At 38.4% G+C, this 19,422-nt stretch overlaps 1 protein-coding gene across 1 annotated transcript in view; it reads left to right on the plus strand.

The window, feature by feature from the left end:
- ADAMTSL1 (ADAMTS like 1) overlaps positions 1–19,422 on the plus strand; it is a gene marked incomplete at its 5' end in the record, with an annotated part of 171,752 nt that overhangs the window by 142,707 nt on the left and 9,623 nt on the right. Inside the window, 4 exons of the mRNA XM_083883570.1 lie at positions 2,340–2,519; positions 4,335–4,469; positions 15,857–16,057; positions 17,062–17,242. Of these exons, the coding sequence (XP_083739696.1) occupies positions 2,340–2,519; positions 4,335–4,469; positions 15,857–16,057; positions 17,062–17,242 (697 nt within the window). The remainder of the gene's footprint in view (positions 1–2,339; positions 2,520–4,334; positions 4,470–15,856; positions 16,058–17,061; positions 17,243–19,422) is intronic.

Raw genomic sequence — 19,422 nt, forward strand, 5'->3', positions numbered from 1 at the left:
TAGATATTTATAAGAGGAATATTTAGGATCAGTTAGGGTATTTTCTAAAGCTGTCTTCTGTCAAGGGCCAGAAATATACACTTGCTGCTGACAGGTGTTGATAAACCTGGAGAAGTTTTCTTAAAAATAAAAGATAATAGAAGAGTATGCGACCAAAGCCTAGGGAGTAAATTTATATTGCTTTTCAACCTCTGTTGCATAAGCAACCTCAGTGCATAATCACTGTCAAAATCTGTCTGCTTGGTTGAAATGTATATATATTAACTAAAAGGCAAGGGAAAATAAAATCAATCTTGATGCCTTAGAGTTTAAATGGCACCTGACATGATTTATGTCAAGCTGAAATTCTATTTCAGTTTTACCACAAAGACAGTGTTGTGGGTTTGATCAATATTGAAAACCAACAATATTCCACTTGACATAACTTCACTGTTTTGTTGATAGAGGTGAAGGAATGTATTTTTTTAACTATTGTTAGGTGATTGTGGTCAGTTCCAGACTTCTCCAAAACTAATCCTAGGGAAACTCCCACCCAAAAGTCACTCAGGAGTCTTGCAGATGCCTGTGATTCCCAGCTGGAGGATTTGCTCCAAGCTTCAGAAAGCCAGCAGCATTTTTGGTGTGGGTAACTTGACTACTCTGCGCCATTTCACTTAAAAATAGAATGTGAGAGCAATTTGGATCACATCAGTATCAGTAGGGAGTTTTCAGTTGATTTCAGTGCTTAAATTGTGCAGATATTCATTTGCATACCAGAAGCTTCAAGCAATATGGCCCAGACTGTTACTGACAATACAGTTTGACATGTAAGAAGGAACCAGTTTTAAAAATCTAGTTCATAGGGCATTCTGCAAAATGTCATATACAATTTGTGACTGTTGAGTCAGAACAGGTTTGGAGAAGTGGCTTAAAATATATTACCTTCCCGTCCTTTATCTCCTTGTTGTTTTTGTGTGTGTTTTCCGTTTTTGTTTTTGGGGGGGGGTTTTTTGGGTTTTTTTGGTGGGTGTGTTTGTTTTTTTTTTGTTGGTTTTTTTTTTGTTTGTTTGTTTGTTTGTTTGTTTGTGTTTGTTTTTGTTTTTGTTTGTTTGGTTTGGTTTGGTTTGGGGTTTTGTTTTTGTTTTGTTTTGGTTTTTTTGGTTTGGTTTGGTTTGGTTATTTTTGCAATTTTTTCTAATTTTCAGTTCTCTCAGTTCTCCTAAACAGTCCTTTTCTCTGTATTTCACCTACATGCTGGAAGTTTTATGTTCTTGCCCTGATTTATGGCCCATGTTTATTCATCAGCTATACCAGGTTGTGAAATATAATTCATTATTTCAAGAATATTGTGGCACTGGAAACTAGTCACCACCGTTAGAAACTTGTATTGCAATGATTCATTTCTCCCAGAGCCACTAGTTTAGCAAAATTATCTCAACTGGCTTACACAATCCTGCTTGCTATTATCCCAGTTAGGCTTTTTACGCTGCATATACGTAAATTGATGGAGGGGAAAGCTGAAGAATAATAGACCTGGGTAATTACTCACTACCTAAAATCTTGCCTGCCCAGAAAGTGAGTTCTGTTTCCAGCTGGCACCTCTCAGACTTTGCATCTCTGCGATATTTCTGCGAGGGAAACACTCAGCCCTTTGTCCTCTGGTATCCATTGTTACCCAACAAAGCCAACTGAAATGCTCTTGCTACCCCTTGCGGCAGTGAGGCAACATGATGCGTTTGCTCGTCCCTGTGCTGGCTGTCTCCTGTTCCCCTCTTGAGGCTGCGTGTGTCATTGAAGATGGGAGCTCAAAAGAAAATTAAACTGCTGCTCATTGACATACACTGCTCATCTTCCCCAAAGCAAACTGTAGGAACAGTTGTACCTACAAATCTCCTGTTAGTGTAGAAACACTACACAATACTACTTCCTTGAAGACAAGGAAGGACCCACTTGTAGAATACAATCAGAAAAACGTTTTTGTGGCATTGGTGGACATTTTGTAGGCAGAGTGCACCTTTCTTAGACTCAACAGCAATACCTCAACATTAAGGGGATCTCACTTTTAACCAGTTTCATCTGCTGCTAGTGAAGTGCAGAGGAATCTGCCTTTCTAGACTAGGACTGTCTGAGCAGCTGCCTACAAGGAGCATATTAATTGTGTCTGTCTCTGTATTTATTTAGTTTTATTTGAGTCACTGCTCTAAAGGACTGTGGCCATAGGAAATCTTGTTTGTCCCTTCCCCTTTTTCTTTAGCCCTCACTAAGAACTTCTCATCTCTTCTTCCACTGTTTGCCTTACAAGTATTTTTTGCCTTGTAATTCTTACTTGTGTTAGTTACACTTTGCCAATGTTTTTCCAGGTGTTCCTGAAGCAAAAGTTACTTGGTTTAAGAACAAGGTCAAGCTGTCCTCTACTCACCATCTGCGTGATGGGTTGCTGTTAATAGCAAATGTTTCTCTATCAGATCAGGGGTTATACTCCTGCAAGGCAGCTAATCTTCATGGGGAAGTAACTGAAAGTTCACAGCTGTTGGTTCTTGGTAAGTCCAGGGTATTTTGGTATTTTGGACTTGCAACAATACTAATGTAGCTACTGGCACTAATCAGATGTTGTGGAAAGAGGAAATGGCATGCAGGCAGCCCTGTTCTAAGAGAAGCATCAGTCTCCATTTGTACTCTGGGTAGCATCAGCTGAAGCAAGGTGGTGGTAAAAGGAAAGTGGATAAGGAGAAAACATCTAAGGACAGAGGTTGCACCTCCCAGTCCCAAGATACTCAGTTTAACTCTTCAGACTTGCTAGCTAAGAAAAGCATTCCTTAACCATATCTTAATTTGAGTATATTAAAATGAGAGTAATGCCACTTTTTCCCTGAGGAGTGCTCTGTTTTCACTGAGCCATCTCTCCATTCAAGGCTGTGTGATACTGACCCACTTCAAAACAGGTGCATAAAACCAGTGCACTTCTAAAAAGTACATCCCAAGTTCAGTGAATGGTGAATTTTACTTCCCCCTGTCTTTTTAAACACCAGACAGAAAGGCCATCTGGGCTTTGAAGGAGAGTGGCGGTTGTGAAATATGAGTGGAAGTGGTACCTGGTGGGAACTGGAAGTGTGAGAAAGGTGCTTCCTTTCTTAGTAACTCATAGTCTATCATTTCTGCTTGCCTGGCAGATGGATGATCCAGCCAGACTTTTTAAGTACTTTAGTGGTGCATTTGGTGGTGAAGTCTCAAATTTTGAAACCTATTCCCCACAACTGAGGCAACACCATTACAGCATCCACTACAGCTGTCATCTTTCATAAGTAGTGAGCTTCCAGAGAATATATAACAGTGAGATTTCTCACTTTCAGACAATACCAGATGAAGGTTCACACTTTTCTCCTTCTAATCCAGATCGATTCTAGAATCTCAGTCTAAAAAAATAATCTGGAAAAAAATCAGCTGAGTTTCAGCCTGTAAATAAAGACTCCCAGATGATCTCTGAATCCTTTTCTGATCATTATAAATAGCTTAGCTTTTAAAGATGGTAAGTTACTGTGAGTTATGCAAGCTGCTTAAGTTAGTAAGCAAATTACACTTTTAGCTCCTTGATGAAACAGAACAGTTCAGGCATCCCTGACCTGTACTCTTGAATGCTATCAGCAGTAGAAAACTTGCATAGTGTGCTCCATGATCTAACTGAAAGGGGATAAAGCCACTATTCATTTCAATCAAATATCACATCATTTTCATGACAAACAGAATTGGGAATGCTAGGCATTACCTCAAATTTTAAAATAGCATTGTGATTAGTAAACAACTAAATCCTGGAGTTCTCAGCATAGACTGATCCTGTTGAGCTCTGAACTCTTAGTCCTTTGGAGTTCTGCCTAAGTATACCACGTGATCTGGCAGCATTATAACCATATTTAATTAGGGCTTGATCCAGGTTGTAGCAGACACTAAAAGTTTTTCACTAATTGTCATGAACATTTGATTTGGCTTCTATGCTGTATACATTTGCTTTTTCTTCCAAGCTGCTGTATCTCCTGATACCATATAACTCTATCACATATGAATAGGATCAACTAGAATGCTGTGGTAGCCTTCAAAGATTTTTTTTTTTTAGTTTGTGGTCATTGATCCAGATGTTATTTTAATAATTTCTCCAGCACCTTACCTAACAGGAGTTTCGGTAGTTATCCAAAGTCGCGTAATCTTCCCCTCTGAAATGGCAATGTTGCAGCACAGTAAAAATTGCAGCAATATATTGGGGGGTTGGGGGGTGGGGGGGAATAGGAGAGGAGGGATCTACATCCCAAGATGTTTTCTGCTATAGTGTTGCTTATCACTTCATTCTCACAATTTGTTACCAGAGCCTCCACGACCTCTCCCTTACCTAGAAGATTTGACAGAAGTGCTTAGCAGTGCTGGGCCCACCACCCATTCAGTGCTGACTTCTCCTTCAGGAACAAAACTGACTGTCAGTCCAGGGAGCTCTGCTCTCATAGGTAAGTCAAGTGCTTCAGGTTTTTTAGATTTAAAAGTCTTTAGACTTCATATTATATTTATGCATCTAGTTAACCATTATATTAAGGATTTGGTTATCCAGACATGGGCACTGAGGCAAAAGACATCAAACCAATAGTTCATTGTGAGTCATAATCAATGCCAAATACTTTTTAGACCACAGAAATTAATTTTTAAAAATCTTAAAAAGTCCAAATTAGTCCAAAGCTGCATGAAGAACAAAGGCTCCATGGTGCCACCTTTGATATATATATATATATATACAGCACCCCATAAGAAGATGTCCCTGCCCTGGGGGACTCACAGTCTTATTCAGCACAGAAACATAGCAGATCAGTGTGCTACTTGATCTAAAATGAGAAATCTTGATGGTTCTGTTTCAATTTTTCTTCAACATTTGAGTAGTCACCTTGCCATACGCCTGCTACTCATGTTGTATATCCTTCTTCAGAGCCTTTTCCATAGTTTTGCCTATCCCTCTCTACACATTTTGATCTTGCAAGCTCTCTGTTTTAATCTCTTCATTTTATTCCTTTTTCTTATTTTACACAACCAGTTTTTGCATGAAGCCATATAAGGGAATCATCCCCAATGAATGCTTTTCTTTTCATCCTTTTCTGCCTTCCATATATCTTTACCCTCTTTACACAGCAAGTTCTTTTATATCCTGTAAACTCCTTTCAGATCTGTGGGTGTGATTTCTTTTCAAAGAGATTCTCATTGTCTTCTAATTTTCAGAGTATATTTCTTTTACTATTTCATTTCACAGGCTGCTTTGGAACTATATTAATTGTCAGGCTCAGATAGAAAAAAAGCTTCTCTCATGAATACATTATTGCCTACATGAAAATTTGTCAAGCCCTACAATTTCAGAATTATCTTTTCTTCTTTTAGGGATAGAGATCTGAAACTTTTAGCAAGGATTCTGCAGATGTGCTGTCCTGGGTGTTAATACATCTCTGCACCTTCAAAAGCATTCTTTCCTCACATTGATTTTAAGATTTTATTTTTACAATGGACATATTCTATTTAGGTTTTTAGTTCTCTGTAGTTTAGTTTTCCAAGTATCTGCATACATCTGCATACATTCGCAATGGCATTTAGCCTTCAGCTCTGGATTACATTTCTTCTTGCACAAAAGCTGCACTGAAATAATCCTCAGTTGGGAAAATATCATAGGTATTTATTAGCATTGAATAAATAATTTTGATTATGGTTTTACTGTGCTCACTGATTTAAGACTGGGTCATGTTCCTATTTCATCCATTTCCTCTCGGATTTTCAAAAAGAGGTCTTTAGGAGTTTCAGGCAGTTTTTATTGTTTAAAAGCAGTAATTGAATGACAAAGGGTGCTCTGCACTGCCTGTATACAACCACGTCCAGATCAATTTCATTTGGCCATGTTGCCCTGTACCCTGCTGCTGCTTCACTTCATGGGCAAGGAAATTCCATGGGGTTGTAATTGCAAAATAGCAAACCAGTTTCATTCTTGAGGCAGTTCCCTCAAATTCATTGGGGTTTTACTGGTTTGAATTTGAGCCTTATTATTATGCCAACCTAGGAAATTCTTCTCAGACACTTTTTCTAACAAAAAATCAGCATGGAATGGTCTATCCAGTCAATTAGAAAGTTGCCCATTGATTCTTTCCAATCAACACTCAATCAACTTTAATCCTGCTAAGTCTTTCATAATTTATTATGTTGAGGTGTTGGCTCTACATTCTCTGGATGTCCCGTATAAGAACTGTGGGTATATAAATTGCTATGCATAAGACCCCTTGCTGTGCTACTGTTAGGCACTAGTATCTCTTGGGACTCAAAAGGCATTGAATTAGACATGTATTTGGAAATCTAGGAATATGAGGATTTGTTGAGTAGCAAAGAAAAACAGGATATGTGCAAAGGAACAGAATGAAATATGAAGAAAACGAGTGGCAAGCTCCAGGTAATCTTATTTTACAGGAGTTAAAGATAACAAAGATGAAAAATTATGTTAGAAACCTAGATAAAGTCATGCATGGCTTTGCCAAAGTTTAAGAAAAGTGGGAGTCAATATTTCATTAAACACTGGTTTCATAATTCTAACCAATGTGAGAGAAGAACAAGGAGGAGTTTCAGACTTCAGGAACCAAAGGAAAAACAGTGGGAGGAGAACAGGTCACTTGGGGCAATGGGGGTGTCCAGGATTAGGGGAATGCCCAGGATGGATTTAGACAGAGGTTGGCCCAAGGGAAGGATTGACTTAGAACATTCAGGAAAAAGGGGTTGGGTTAGGTGCAACTGGCAGCTCAGGGGGTGGAAACAACTTTAAGGACAAAATCATTAATTCAGGGAAATGGGGATACAGAACAGCCTACTAACAATGGAACTTAAACAAACTACAACATTTTACAAAGTGGATTTGTGCAGTGCATCCACCATCATCTCAACCACGTGAAATTCTTAACTTGCTGTCTGGAATCATCTACTGTGCATTTCTTCTACTTAAATTTCAGGGGGGTTGCAGACAATAGAGATCAGTGTCATAAGACAGATATCTGGTTTGGAGGTTTTCCTTCTCATTGCAAGGGTCATTGAGCAGTCATTTATGTGCCTTCACAATAAAAGTATGATTACTTGAATATGATTTTACTGTCAGCACTGCAAACATAGTCCTAAAAAGCAATTCTCATTCTGGTTTTATACATTACCCAAATTACCACAGAATCAGAGCAGCTTTGCTGCCAATTTCACTACTGCTTCAGAGGATGACCAGGTGCACAACAAAGTCTTGTTCTGCAAATATCAATATTCAAAATGCAGCTGTTTTTAAGACAAAGTGATAATAAAAACTTTTCACTTCAAAGATACAAATTATTTCTCTGTACCAAATTTACTGTATTTCATCTCATTTTTTTTTTACTGGCAGTAGTATATCTCTCTCATTTTCTAGTAGAATTGCTTAGGTTCCAAGAGGATCAACCAGAAAGCAGAATCAAAAAAGAGTCACCTTTCTTGTAATGGCCAGCCTTTTGAGCATGAATGAATTACTTATTTAAAAAGCCCAACTGCCTTGGAGCCAAAGCCTAAAGTTCGGGATGGGGTGAGGTGTTTTAATAATTTCAGAGAGAATCCCTTCAAGCCTGTAATTAGTACTTACCGGTAGGTTTAAGTGTTATCTAGACATGATAGTGGACAGAAAAATTAACCAAGATGTTTTTGCATGTCCTTGGTTGCATTATAGTGAGCCAAATGTACTGTTGACTACTTTAGGAGAATAACCAGATCAGATATATAGACTAATGTCAAGATCAAACTCTTTCAAGCACAGTCAGAGTAGTTGATGCTGCAATTGCTTGCTAGGTACTGTGCCACAATGTCTAGCTCCCATAGGACTGACACTTGTTCAAAATCAGTGTAAAAAGTAATAAATTATCCCAATGAACACAACTGATCTCATCACTAGAAATTTCTTTTGATGTTTGGTGATATACTTGAGAGCAAGAGTATATCTTCTTGAAAGTGTGTTTTCTTGTAATTCCCCTTTGCTCTTCCCATCTCTACCATGAGTCTGTTTGAAATTTTCCTGTATTTGGGAATTATTGCTGTATTAAAATTTGAAGCAGAAGTGCAAAATAATTTGCAATCTGCACAAATCCAGCAAAAAAACAAAAAAATCATTACAAAGTACAGCTAAAGTGGCATCTGTGCTCCCCTTAAGGAAGAAGACAGCTGCAGAATCTGTGCAGTAGGATTCAGATAAAATTGTGAATATCCGAGAAGTTATTCTGCAGGATGTTATTTTTTTCTCCTCATTCTCTGTAATAAACTGGCCATCATGTTTGAAAAGAAGTTCTAATGCTAAAGAATAATTTTAAGTAACTTTATTTGATATTATACTCTGCCCTTTTAATTGTGTTATCTATTCCTTTCAACTTTTGTCTCAATGAAAAGTCTGCCTTGTCACAATATTTGTGAGAGTTTCCAGGTAGGTACACAACCTTTCTGGAAAGACTAGAATTAAAATTAATATTAAGATTATGCCATTATCTTTGTATTTAATTGCCTCATCAGACACTATCATATTGATTACATCCTAAATATTGTATAAAGTTAATAGAGTGTTTCACTATCTTCCTTCTACATCAGATTACAGTGAAATATGTCAGACTACACTGTAGTATTGTATTGAAATGTGTAGCTTTTTTAACATATAGACACTGTGTACATTTTGGGTTAAAAATTACATGATAGCTCTGAATGGTTGAACATTTTGACTATACTAAAAGAGTGTTTGTTTTTCAGTCAATCAGACACTAGTCCAGACAAATTCTGAACACAGAGTCAAAAGAGTCTAGGCAATCTGCTGCTTTGAGGTTTTTTCCTGCCTGCTGTTTTATGCCATGAATGATCTAATCTGACAACCACTGATCTACAGTAGCAGTTGAAAATGCTTCCACATAAAACAATATCACTGGCACCTGGGGCGAAAAATGCTGAATTTTGAGGTTTTTGTAAGAATTGCAGCCCCTGAACTTTCATCTCTAAGATTTACCTGAATCACTGACCTAGATATTTTTATAATGAAAGTAATACAGAGCTCCACTGAGACAGCAAATCTTGGTGGATAAATAGCAATGTCAGACTTGCTGCACTCTCCTGATATGGAGACTGCTCATTCTGCCAGCTTCCTTCACATAAAAGATCTTTTAGACTCTTGCAAAACTTGAGATTTATTCTAGAGTAAGGGAGTTTGAAATACTATGGAATTTCTGACATGTTGACTACAGGACTTCTCAGATACAAGTTTTGAACCAACCTCTCCCTCTATGATAGTCCTTGAATCTTCAGAAGGACAGAAGTTACAGCCTCTCTGAAGCAAGCATCACTGCCTTTCCCAAACCTGTCTTCCCTCTACCTCCTCTGCTCTGCAATTTTTATTTTCCAAGTGCCACAGGGAATTACCTGAGATCCTGATTCAAAACGTAGCATGGTTATATTGGGTTATGAAATATATAAAAATTTCTACAGCAGCACTGATATTTGCAACTTGGTAATTGCACTATGTGCCAGCTCTTGCTCTGTCTTTTGTTGAGCTCCTGTGGTATTCTTGTTCAGCACTTGTTCTACAAGTCTCATCTGACTGCCATTTTTCTCCCATAAATGGACAGTTAACCGGGACAGTTAACCAGTGAAACTTCAACTTGTGGGGTTGAAGTTTACAGTTTAACTCCTTTCCCATTTTTGTCATGAACTTAATAAACCTATCAGAGTTACCTTAGGTGGTTATTTGAATTTGCTGTAGGCGTTGATTTTTGATTTGCCTTTGCTGATTGTGTTCCGAAGAGTCCTTATTAATACATGTGTAGCATTTCTGTTGTCAGACCAAGTGTTAGAAAACACTTGGTCTGACAACCAAGTATTAACTACCAGAGCTTGAAAATTCCCTTGCTTTTTAACGGGCCCACCATGTGCCTGTGTATTTGGGAACCTTTTTTACAACTACTGTGGAGCTAGGAATGAGCCTGACTCAATTTTTGTTGAATACCTTGTATATTTGCAATGCTATGTAAGTGATATCTCATACCAACATGTGTGGCATTGGGTAACCAGTTTAGATGTTTTGAGAACTGTTTAAAACCATGTCATATGTTTATTGTAGTATGTTTCAACTGCACCTTTGCAGCCATAAATAGTTATTTAAAAGCCCTTCTTTTTTTTCTAAGTGATACCGTTATCAACTGAATTGGCTTATTTCAAAAGTTCCTAAACATATGGTTTTCCTTGTCTAGTATAAATTCATGTTATCCGCTTTGCCTTAAAAAGTTACAAGTAGAAGTTGTATTTATACAAACATTATTTCTTTCAGGGTTTTTTTCAGATTACATTGCTTTTTATAAATTTTATTTCATTCAGTGTGTGAAGGCACTGAGAAACAATTTGCGTAATAGCAAACAGTTAAACATCTATCACTTTTTTGTATATTGAAAGATCTTTCCCCACAAGAAAAGCTACAAAGACACATCTCTCAGTTTTGCCTCTTCAGCAAAACGGGTGTTACGTACATGTGACTTTCAAACATGATCTTACCTACCTTCATTTGTTTTGATTTCATTTTAAAATCTGGATACATCCTGTCAATTTTTCATCCTTATGTTAGATACAGGATGAAATTGAAATTTGACTCCATTCCATTTAACATGCATTTCTCCTTTCAGTCAGCTAAGGAGAAAATAAGCTGTGACAGGAAACTGGGGGAGTGTTTCTCACCACCAGTAATCTCACCTACATAGTGTGAACACAGTAGCACAGTGTCAGCCATAACATAATAGTTCAGCACCAACTTGTATCTATTCAGATTGATCTGTGGCTTCTCCACAGTTTATTCCAAGCATTGTGTTCCTCACTTCATCCTTAATCTGGTGTCTATTTTGAAAGCAGACTTTACTTCCTTGAATGTGGAGTTTAGAGTGGAAATACTGCGGTGTTTCAAGTCCTGTAGGAGTATTACATTCATTGCTTTAACACCAAGTATTGTGGTCCACAACTCTTATCTGTTAGAGTTCAGTAAAATAAAACAGAAATACAAAATCTTGATCTGATCTTTGCCTGAAGTCTTTATCCACATTCCATCTTTAATAAATACTACAAGCATCTCCTGGGCCTAATCATCATGTCAACAATAAATTAAAGACTTATTTGTTAGACAAACATGAAGTCATGAAAATATCCTATATTTTAAGAATAGATCTATTTTAAAGGCAGTGCTGTGAGGTTTTTTTGATTTGTATTTTCAAATGTATTTAGTACTTGCAAAATTCACTTGACATTTTTACCATTGTTTTCCATACAGTATCAAGCTGCCAAAAAGAAAAGGAATCCTAAAATCAACAGCTTTGCTGTTTTTATCAGGTCTGAAAGTGCCAAAGTGGTGCATGCTTTGTATTTTGTTCTCCTAGTATTAGCATGTTAGCCCAGAGCCTTTCTGCAGCTGCAGTCATTCAGAAACAATTACAAAGGTGTAATGGGGAGCTGAATTTGGCCTGGAATATGCATTTATTCTTTCCTCTCAAGAAACTGTTAGTGTAGGCATGGAACATCAGTCTTCTCTTTCCAAATACCCCCTTGTTATCCTTGAACTATTAATAATTTCACTACTAGAAGATATCATTTTTATTAGATTTTTGTTTCTACCTCAAGCTTTTGTACATTGGTGGCTCATCCTAGCTTTGAATGAATTCAGAGTCCCACTAATCTTTGGAAGGGGGGATGAAGGCAATATTTCTTTCTCTACTTAAGAAGGACTGAAGGAGAAATGCCCTCTCATGCCAGAACTTCAGCTACTCAGTCCCAAAATGCATTCCCTGATCATCTTCCCAAGGGTTCCAATACCCAAAAGCTCTGCAATAGCTCTGCTGTCTGGAAACAAAGCCAGCTTTCCTTCTTAGTCATTATAGGGATCAGTTTTGAACTTCAAAAGGATAAAACAGTCAATGTCCACAGCTGTTGGGGAAATAGAATGTGTTAGCAATCTGCATTAAATGGTATTAAACTTATTCCTGGAAGATGAGAAGGAGATATTAATGGAACATGTGATTTTCTTGTACTCTAGTTCTCACTTACTATCCATAAAATATTATCCCACAGCCTATGAATTCATACACATGGGAAATGTATAGGACATGTCACTTGTGAAATGTGATTGATAGGTGTTAGTAAAGTTTTACTGTTAAGTAATAATTACTCATGGTAGTGCATATCTAGGCCATAGATTTGGGGAGTCTTCCTCCATATTATTGATTAGTGGCTGTTCCTTTAGCTAATATTTTATAGACACATTTTGGAAGAAAAAATATTGCATAAGACTTGTAAAATAGTACTAAGAAGATAATATTGTTGTTTCTGACAATTTTTTTTAAAGAAAAACAGCATGAACTAGAACCATCTGCATGTTGAATTCAGGTTCAGTTCCTCTGTGTGGAACATCAAACTGACTTTTCTGCTTTCTGCATTTACGGTCTGCAGACTGCTTGCAAATGCAAACAATAAAACTGGGCTCACAGCATGCCTTTTTCAGGTATTGTGGCTATAGGCCAACCTGTGGAAATCACTACAGTTATCTTAAAAGATAATTAAACTACAAAAAAATTTGAATAATCTAGGCAAAATCTATAGAGCGACTTTTTAAGTTTGTTAATTTCTTCCATATTCCTTTGTCTTCCATTGTTTTTAACTTAGGCAACCTTTAAACTATAAGGCTGAAAACTTTCATGTCACTCATTTACTTGAGAATGAGTATCTTGGAAAAAGCATGAGTTATTTTTCAGCACAAGAGTGGAAAAAATGAAACAGAAGGAATAAATAGAGGGAAGACAAAATTAGGCAAAAGTACTGAGCAGCAGAGAATGCAGTGTCTTTATTGTCAGGAAGGGAGTGCTGGGTAGAGATAACTGCCAAGGATAAAACTGCATTAGATCTTGCCAAAGAAAATAAAACAAATATCAGACTCTTCACCCTTAAAAATAAAAGTTTAAAAAGGGAAGAGGCAAACCAGGGGGGGCAGTTTGCACTCTGTCATTCTGCCTTTTCCCCCTCTTTTTTCCTGATTTTTAAGCATTTATCTGCATTTACTATTTCGTTTCCAGTGTGACTTTGTCATTGTGACTGCAGAGTCTCTAACGTGTGTGTCAATCTTTTTCCAGGGAGCCCTTGCTCTCTGAAATACCAGTTTCACAGAGTGAATGAGTCCAAAGGGCAGCTGTACCCATCCCACACCCTTCCCCACTGTGGATACAGGCAGGGTTTGACTAGCAAAGACTCATGCAGCTGCATGACTCTCACTGCATCAATGACCCCCACTGAGACCCCCACTATTTATCCTCCTAAGCAGCAGATAGTTTCTCCCCAGTGCCTGAATCTCCCCTAGCATGAAAATTGCTGGGGCATGCCACAGGTCACCACTGGCATTTTCCGTCTTGTGTGAGACCTTCTGCTTTATAAGAGAACTTCAGTTTTGCTGGACAGGAGAGTATCTTCTGTCATAGGAGTAGTGTAGTTGGAGGTGTGATTAATGGCAAAAGGCACAAAAGTAAAGACTACAGGAGCCCAGTTCCCTAGTGTTAGTTTACAGGTATAACCAAAAGGATCACAAGGGTTCCTAAACAAAATAACACATTCCTTAAATCTCGAGGATTTAAGGAATTTCTTTCAAACATCTTAATGATGTTTGAAAATCAAACTCTTCAACCTTCCTGAGAAGATTAATGGCAATGCTATTTTGTTGTAGGAACTGTACTCGCCCAGTATATGTTAGTTAAGGTTCTCCTCAGGTGGACAAACAAGAATGGAAGGAATAGAATTAACAAAAATGTCATGTTGCAGCATCTGTTAATTGTGTAGTGAGTTACAGAGACTTCATATTCACAGCTTCATTTGTCTCAGTAAATACTAAATAGTAATCAAATTACATGGAGATGGCAGTGAAGAAGCATCAGCTGATGGATTATTCCTTCATCTTAGAAGAGTCTTCTATTTTTAGTATTTTAAATTCGTACTCTTCCCTTTTTTATCCCATTCCTTTTGAACAGTGCTCGTATGAAAGTTGACGTATATATGTTATGTTTGTTTGTACAGGACAGTTGTTTCAGAAGGGATTTTATATACAGTATAGTCATTCATGCACATACATATTAATATAAACAAAACAATATAAAGCTTCAGTATAATCAATCAACCATCAAAATAGATTGCATTTTCAGAAACTTAGAGACTTTTCATGTTTCAGTGACATGCATAGCAGCACAGGACAAGTTTAAACCACAAGCAGTCCTAGTGATATATGCCATCCCTCACATACAGGATTTATGCCTCCCCACCCTTGCAATTGGTGAGGATGAGTTATGTTATGGAAATCACCTAGTTCTTATTTTTTTCACCAGGAAATAGGCAAGACAACTTAGCTGTCTTTCCCAATTTACACCAGTCTAACAAATTTCCCACAATTCATCATGAAACTGGCAAAGTGTTCAGCTGATATGAGAACCACAGTAAAAAATGTCGCAGGTGGGAGGGGAATGAGAAGATGCCTTAGTCTTGGGCTGAAATTCTTTTGTGAGGCCATGGTAATGGACTATGATACACTAGAATATCCCTGTGATTCATGAAGAAGCATGGGGGGATGGAATGTTCAAACTGTAGACATGAGCAAGGGCATCTATACTGAAGCAAAGTAGATGTTGGAGTTGCTGTGATCCAGTAAGAAGCTTGAACAGAGAGAGAGATGAGAGTGATTAAGACCTTTGCTTTTGAACAGCTCATCCTTAAAAGTGCACCCCATAAGCTAAAGACTGAGCCCTTGAAAACAGTTGTGGGTAAAGCTGTAAGTCGAGGGGAGGGACTTTCATACAGTGACCAGATTTCCATTTTCCTGGGTGGCTGATTCTTTGTGACATTAAAACCACAAGAGAACTGTTCCTTGTGGAGAAGTCTCCATGGCATAGCAAGAGAGACTCCTCTCCCTAAGTGAACTGATGAAAGACTATTCTAGAAGCGGTAAACTGACTGAAAGTGCCAGCTTTTGTCTCTTTACGTTGTCAGTAGGAAAGGAAAGATGAGTTGGTGGGGAGGAAAAGTGTTTTAAAGATTTATTCTGAATCTTATTATTCTTTCTTTTAGTCTTGTTAATAAAGATTTCTTTATACCCTTCAAAGTTTTGAGCCTGCTTTGCTTAGCCTAGTCCTATCTCACATCAGAAAATGTAAATAATTCTAGTGGGTGCATGGGCATTTGGCCAGCACTAAGCCCACTACATAAATTGGTGCATTGGCTGGGAAATCTCAAATTGGTGACCACTACAGTTTTAAACAGATTTTTTTTTTTTATTTTGTGTGTGTGCATGTGTGTGTATGTGTGTGTGTAACAAAAATTTTCTGGCTTTTAATATAACACAAACAATAAATAACATTAAATGTTTTTTAAAAGAATGAGACAGAGGAAGGCGGTCCTGTGGTTTACATAAGAAATTTGGAGAAAGTTGTGTTTGTACTGCACATTCAAGCATGGTCCTTTACTTTATTCCAGGTTTATAACCTCCCTATCCCACTTTCTTCAATACCAAAATGAGGATAATCAAAAATAGTGGGAACCCTAGAAGGTCTGATATAAATAATTCCAAACTGACCAGAGATTTTCCATATTGCAAATTATCCAGCTTTTGGATTTTATTCTGGATGATGAGAAGGTATTCCTTATTACAGAATTACTTTTTATCATTATGAGAAAATGAGGAGAAAATGGGATTGGAATTGACTATTTCCCCTAATTTTGACCACTTCAAAGCATGTACCAGGTTTAGTACTGAGCAGGTTTTTCTCATGTACCTGTTTCTCAGGTTGTGCTGTTGATGGGCATCCAACCCCAAATATCACCTGGCTTTACTCTGGTGAACCTCTCACTCTGCGACATCAACTCCTGGCAGCAGGACGGATTCTTCAGATCCTCAACGTCAGTGATTTCACTGATGGTGAATTCAGCTGCCTTGCTCAGAATGAGGCTGGCTCACTTACACAACTCATGTCCCTGGCTATACAAGGTAACTAACTCTTCAGTTTCGTGCATTTCACCCTGGAAAGTTCTTGCCATGGTATTCTCTGTACTGTCTTTCTCATCCTGAATTTCTCCCCTTGGAAAACACCACCACACATATCAGGAAAAAGATGTCTTAATGATTTATTGCCATGGATATAGATTTGCAGGACTATTGGGTACCTTACAGTGTCTTAAGTTTTACTTTACCAAAATGACACCAGATATTTCTGCCCTGCAGAGCATAAAACACACTTCACTGATTCAAGCTCTACTTATGTTGAGCCTAGACTATTTTCTTGTCCAGAAATTCAAGACAGAGGTGGCAGAGTTTAAACTCCTTAAACCAGAAGCCTTTGTATCAATACATGAAGGTCAGTGTTTCACAGTCTCTTCTTCCTTGAAAACCCTTCACTTCTGAAAGTTTTGGAACTGTTTTTGTTAGAGATTTTCTAAAAATAAAACGAAGACAATAAAGCCACAGAACACTGTGGTGCAGCTGGGTTGGAACAGACTATGCAGCTTTCTTTGCTCCAATTGTCAGTGATGAAGAAGTGAAAAATTTAACTTTTCCTTCAATTTTGCTATAAAATTTTGAGTGTGTTGTGACTCCCACTTTTATCTTCAGGACAAATGATCTGTGTGAACTCTCTGGTAAGAAACACAGTGTTTCAAGATCACAGTGTCACAGATACTGCTGGGAACTACAGCTAACCACATCTTCATTAAATAACACACCTTTAAAAATATAGATGCTCACTGGCAACTGGTTTTACTTAACTGCCATACCATGTTATTAATTTTCCATGCCTGATGTTTCTAAGCACCAAAAAACTGGGTTTGTTCCACCAAAGGCAGTCAGGGGGTTGAATCAGGTGCAAGGGTAGGTATCTCCTTTTCACTGAATCCTTGTATCTCATCCTGGAGAACATCTTCAACTCTCTCCTTTCTAACTAAGCTCGTGCTGTCAGTTTTCCAGTGTTAACATGCCTCTCCCACACTTCCTGGCAGAGTACCGGTGGTCAGTGGACAAACTGACAGCTTGTTCAGCTTCCTGCGGCCACAGGGGGCTGCAGCTGCCCCAGCTGAGGTGCTCACTGGACGGGGCCGAAGTCAATGCATCATACTGCGGAGAGACACCCAAGCCACCTCTGCAGCCCATGGCATGCAACAGAAGAGACTGCCCTTCACGGTTTGTCTGTCTCATGTAAAAATATCTTACATGGATTTGAGATGTGGTGGAAGAGTTCTTTGTGCAACACATCACACCACTGTAGCTTCCCTGGTGCCTGTTTGGAGAAGTCATGACTAAAAGGGAGTTTTTGAATGCTTAATCCAGACAGTTGGGATTTTGTAGCACTATTTGTGGAAAACTTCAACTGTACAAGGTAGAAAGAGAATTCACAGCCTGCGATATCTTGGGTGATTCCAGTCACACCCTATGTTGGTTATAAATATCATACCTGTTCTGAACACTGAACGCATGGAAATTGTGTCACCCAGGAAGTGTAGGATCATTTCTTTTTCGTGTTACACATGGTTTCATAGCAGTTTGCCCCAACAATATATCAGACAAGAAGCCAAGTTTAGCAGCTATTCTGTGGTCTAATTCTGAGTTCTTTTGTTGCCTGAACATCAATATGGGCAGGACTGTAGCTGTAGCTGCAGTTGCAAAGAATTTCCTTATCAGGGTGGGAATATCTTTTGTAAAATGGGCACCTCTCATCAGATATAGAGGGCATGAAGGGGGCTGAGTTCTGCCTCCTTTTGGAGTTTTCTAGTTTGTAGTTGCCTTGGAATTGTAACTCTCTGCCCTTGTAGTTCTCTGGCTTTTACTTACTGCTAAACACAAATGAGCCAGGACAGCTTGAAAAACTTCTGGCCACACCTAGGTCTTCCTCTGGCACATCTCAAGTACTGTGTTCAATTTTTGCCCCCTCACTACAAGCAAGAAGAAGGACAAGAAGCTGGTGAAGGGTCTGGAGCCCAAGTCCCATGAGAAGTACCTGAGGGAGCCGAGGTTGTTTACCTTGGAGAAAATGGGGCTCAGGAGACCTTATCACTCTCTACAAAGGAGGCTGTAGTAAGGTGGGGAAGCCTCCTCTTCCAAGTGACAAGACAAAAGTCATCAGCCTCAAGTTCCACCAGGAGAGGTTTAGATTGGCTATTTGGGGAAAAATTCATCATGGAAAGGGTTGCCAAACATTGGAACAGTCAGCCCAGGAAAGTGATTTAGTCATCATCCTTGGATGTATTTTAAAAAATTGTATATATACCGTGCTTAGGGGAATGGTTTAACGGTGGACTTGGAACTGCTGGGTTAATGATTGGACTTGATGATATTAAAGGTCATTTCCAAGATAAATGATTCTCTGACTTCACCCCACACAAAATTATTGGGGTTTTTTCTGACACCCTTTGCTGCAAAGAAATGTATATCCTGAGCTTATCCAGAGTCAGTGTAACATCATGCTTCCTCCATATTAGAAACGCCCTGCTTCTGCAATTCAGTATCTCCTTGGCTGAGATGCATAAACATGTTTTTTCCATATTTTTCATGGTGATACTCTCACCTCTCCCTTATTTCCAATGTGGACATGTTATGTTTCAGTATACAAGCACATAAAAGTAGTGAAAAGCTCAAGAGAAATTTAGTCCAACCTCCCTCATTCAACAGTGATTTAGGACTTGTATTAAAAAAAGACAGTCGAAGCTGAGGCAAGGAGAGGTCCTAAGCAACCTGTTAAGAAGTGGCCAGATTCACCACCCTGGCTGTGTCTTGGGCATATTGCAAGTTTCTTTCTAATTACCTTTTTAAATATATTCCTACTCTTCTTTGCAGGCCAATGTTTTCCAAGTTGCCAGCTGAGTCATAAGAAAGAAACCAAAAGAGATTTGATGAAATACGAAACACGCTCATTAGCAGCAGTTTTCCTTGCTGTTGACAATAAATTCCATGGGAATGGTTTATGTCTTTTTATACCTTTCCTGAATTGTAACACAACCCCAAATCCTCCCTCAACTCCTGAGAAACTGCTGAGATGTAAGTTTGGAAATAAAAGTTGATTGACATGCAGACCAGAGCTTTATAAGCAGTGCGGAAATTGCAGGTTCAGCCTCACCAAACTGAATGAAAATGTACCAGTCTTCTTGTTTTACAAGTTGGGAGTATGTTTGTTTATACTTGTTTCTGTGACCACTGGAGTTAATCACCTGCAGAAGACATAGAAATAGAAATGGATGTCTCTCCATGGGACTGGAGAATGCCTATTGCCTATTTGGTAAAGTAATCATAAACACTGCTAGTGAGGGATGTTATAGGCAGTATTTTATTCTCAAAACCACACAAATCCTGCCAATAAATTTAATGAG

This window comes from Zosterops lateralis (assembly GCF_965231275.1).
Source record: "Zosterops lateralis genome assembly, chromosome: Z".
Lineage (NCBI taxonomy): Eukaryota > Metazoa > Chordata > Aves > Passeriformes > Zosteropidae > Zosterops > Zosterops lateralis.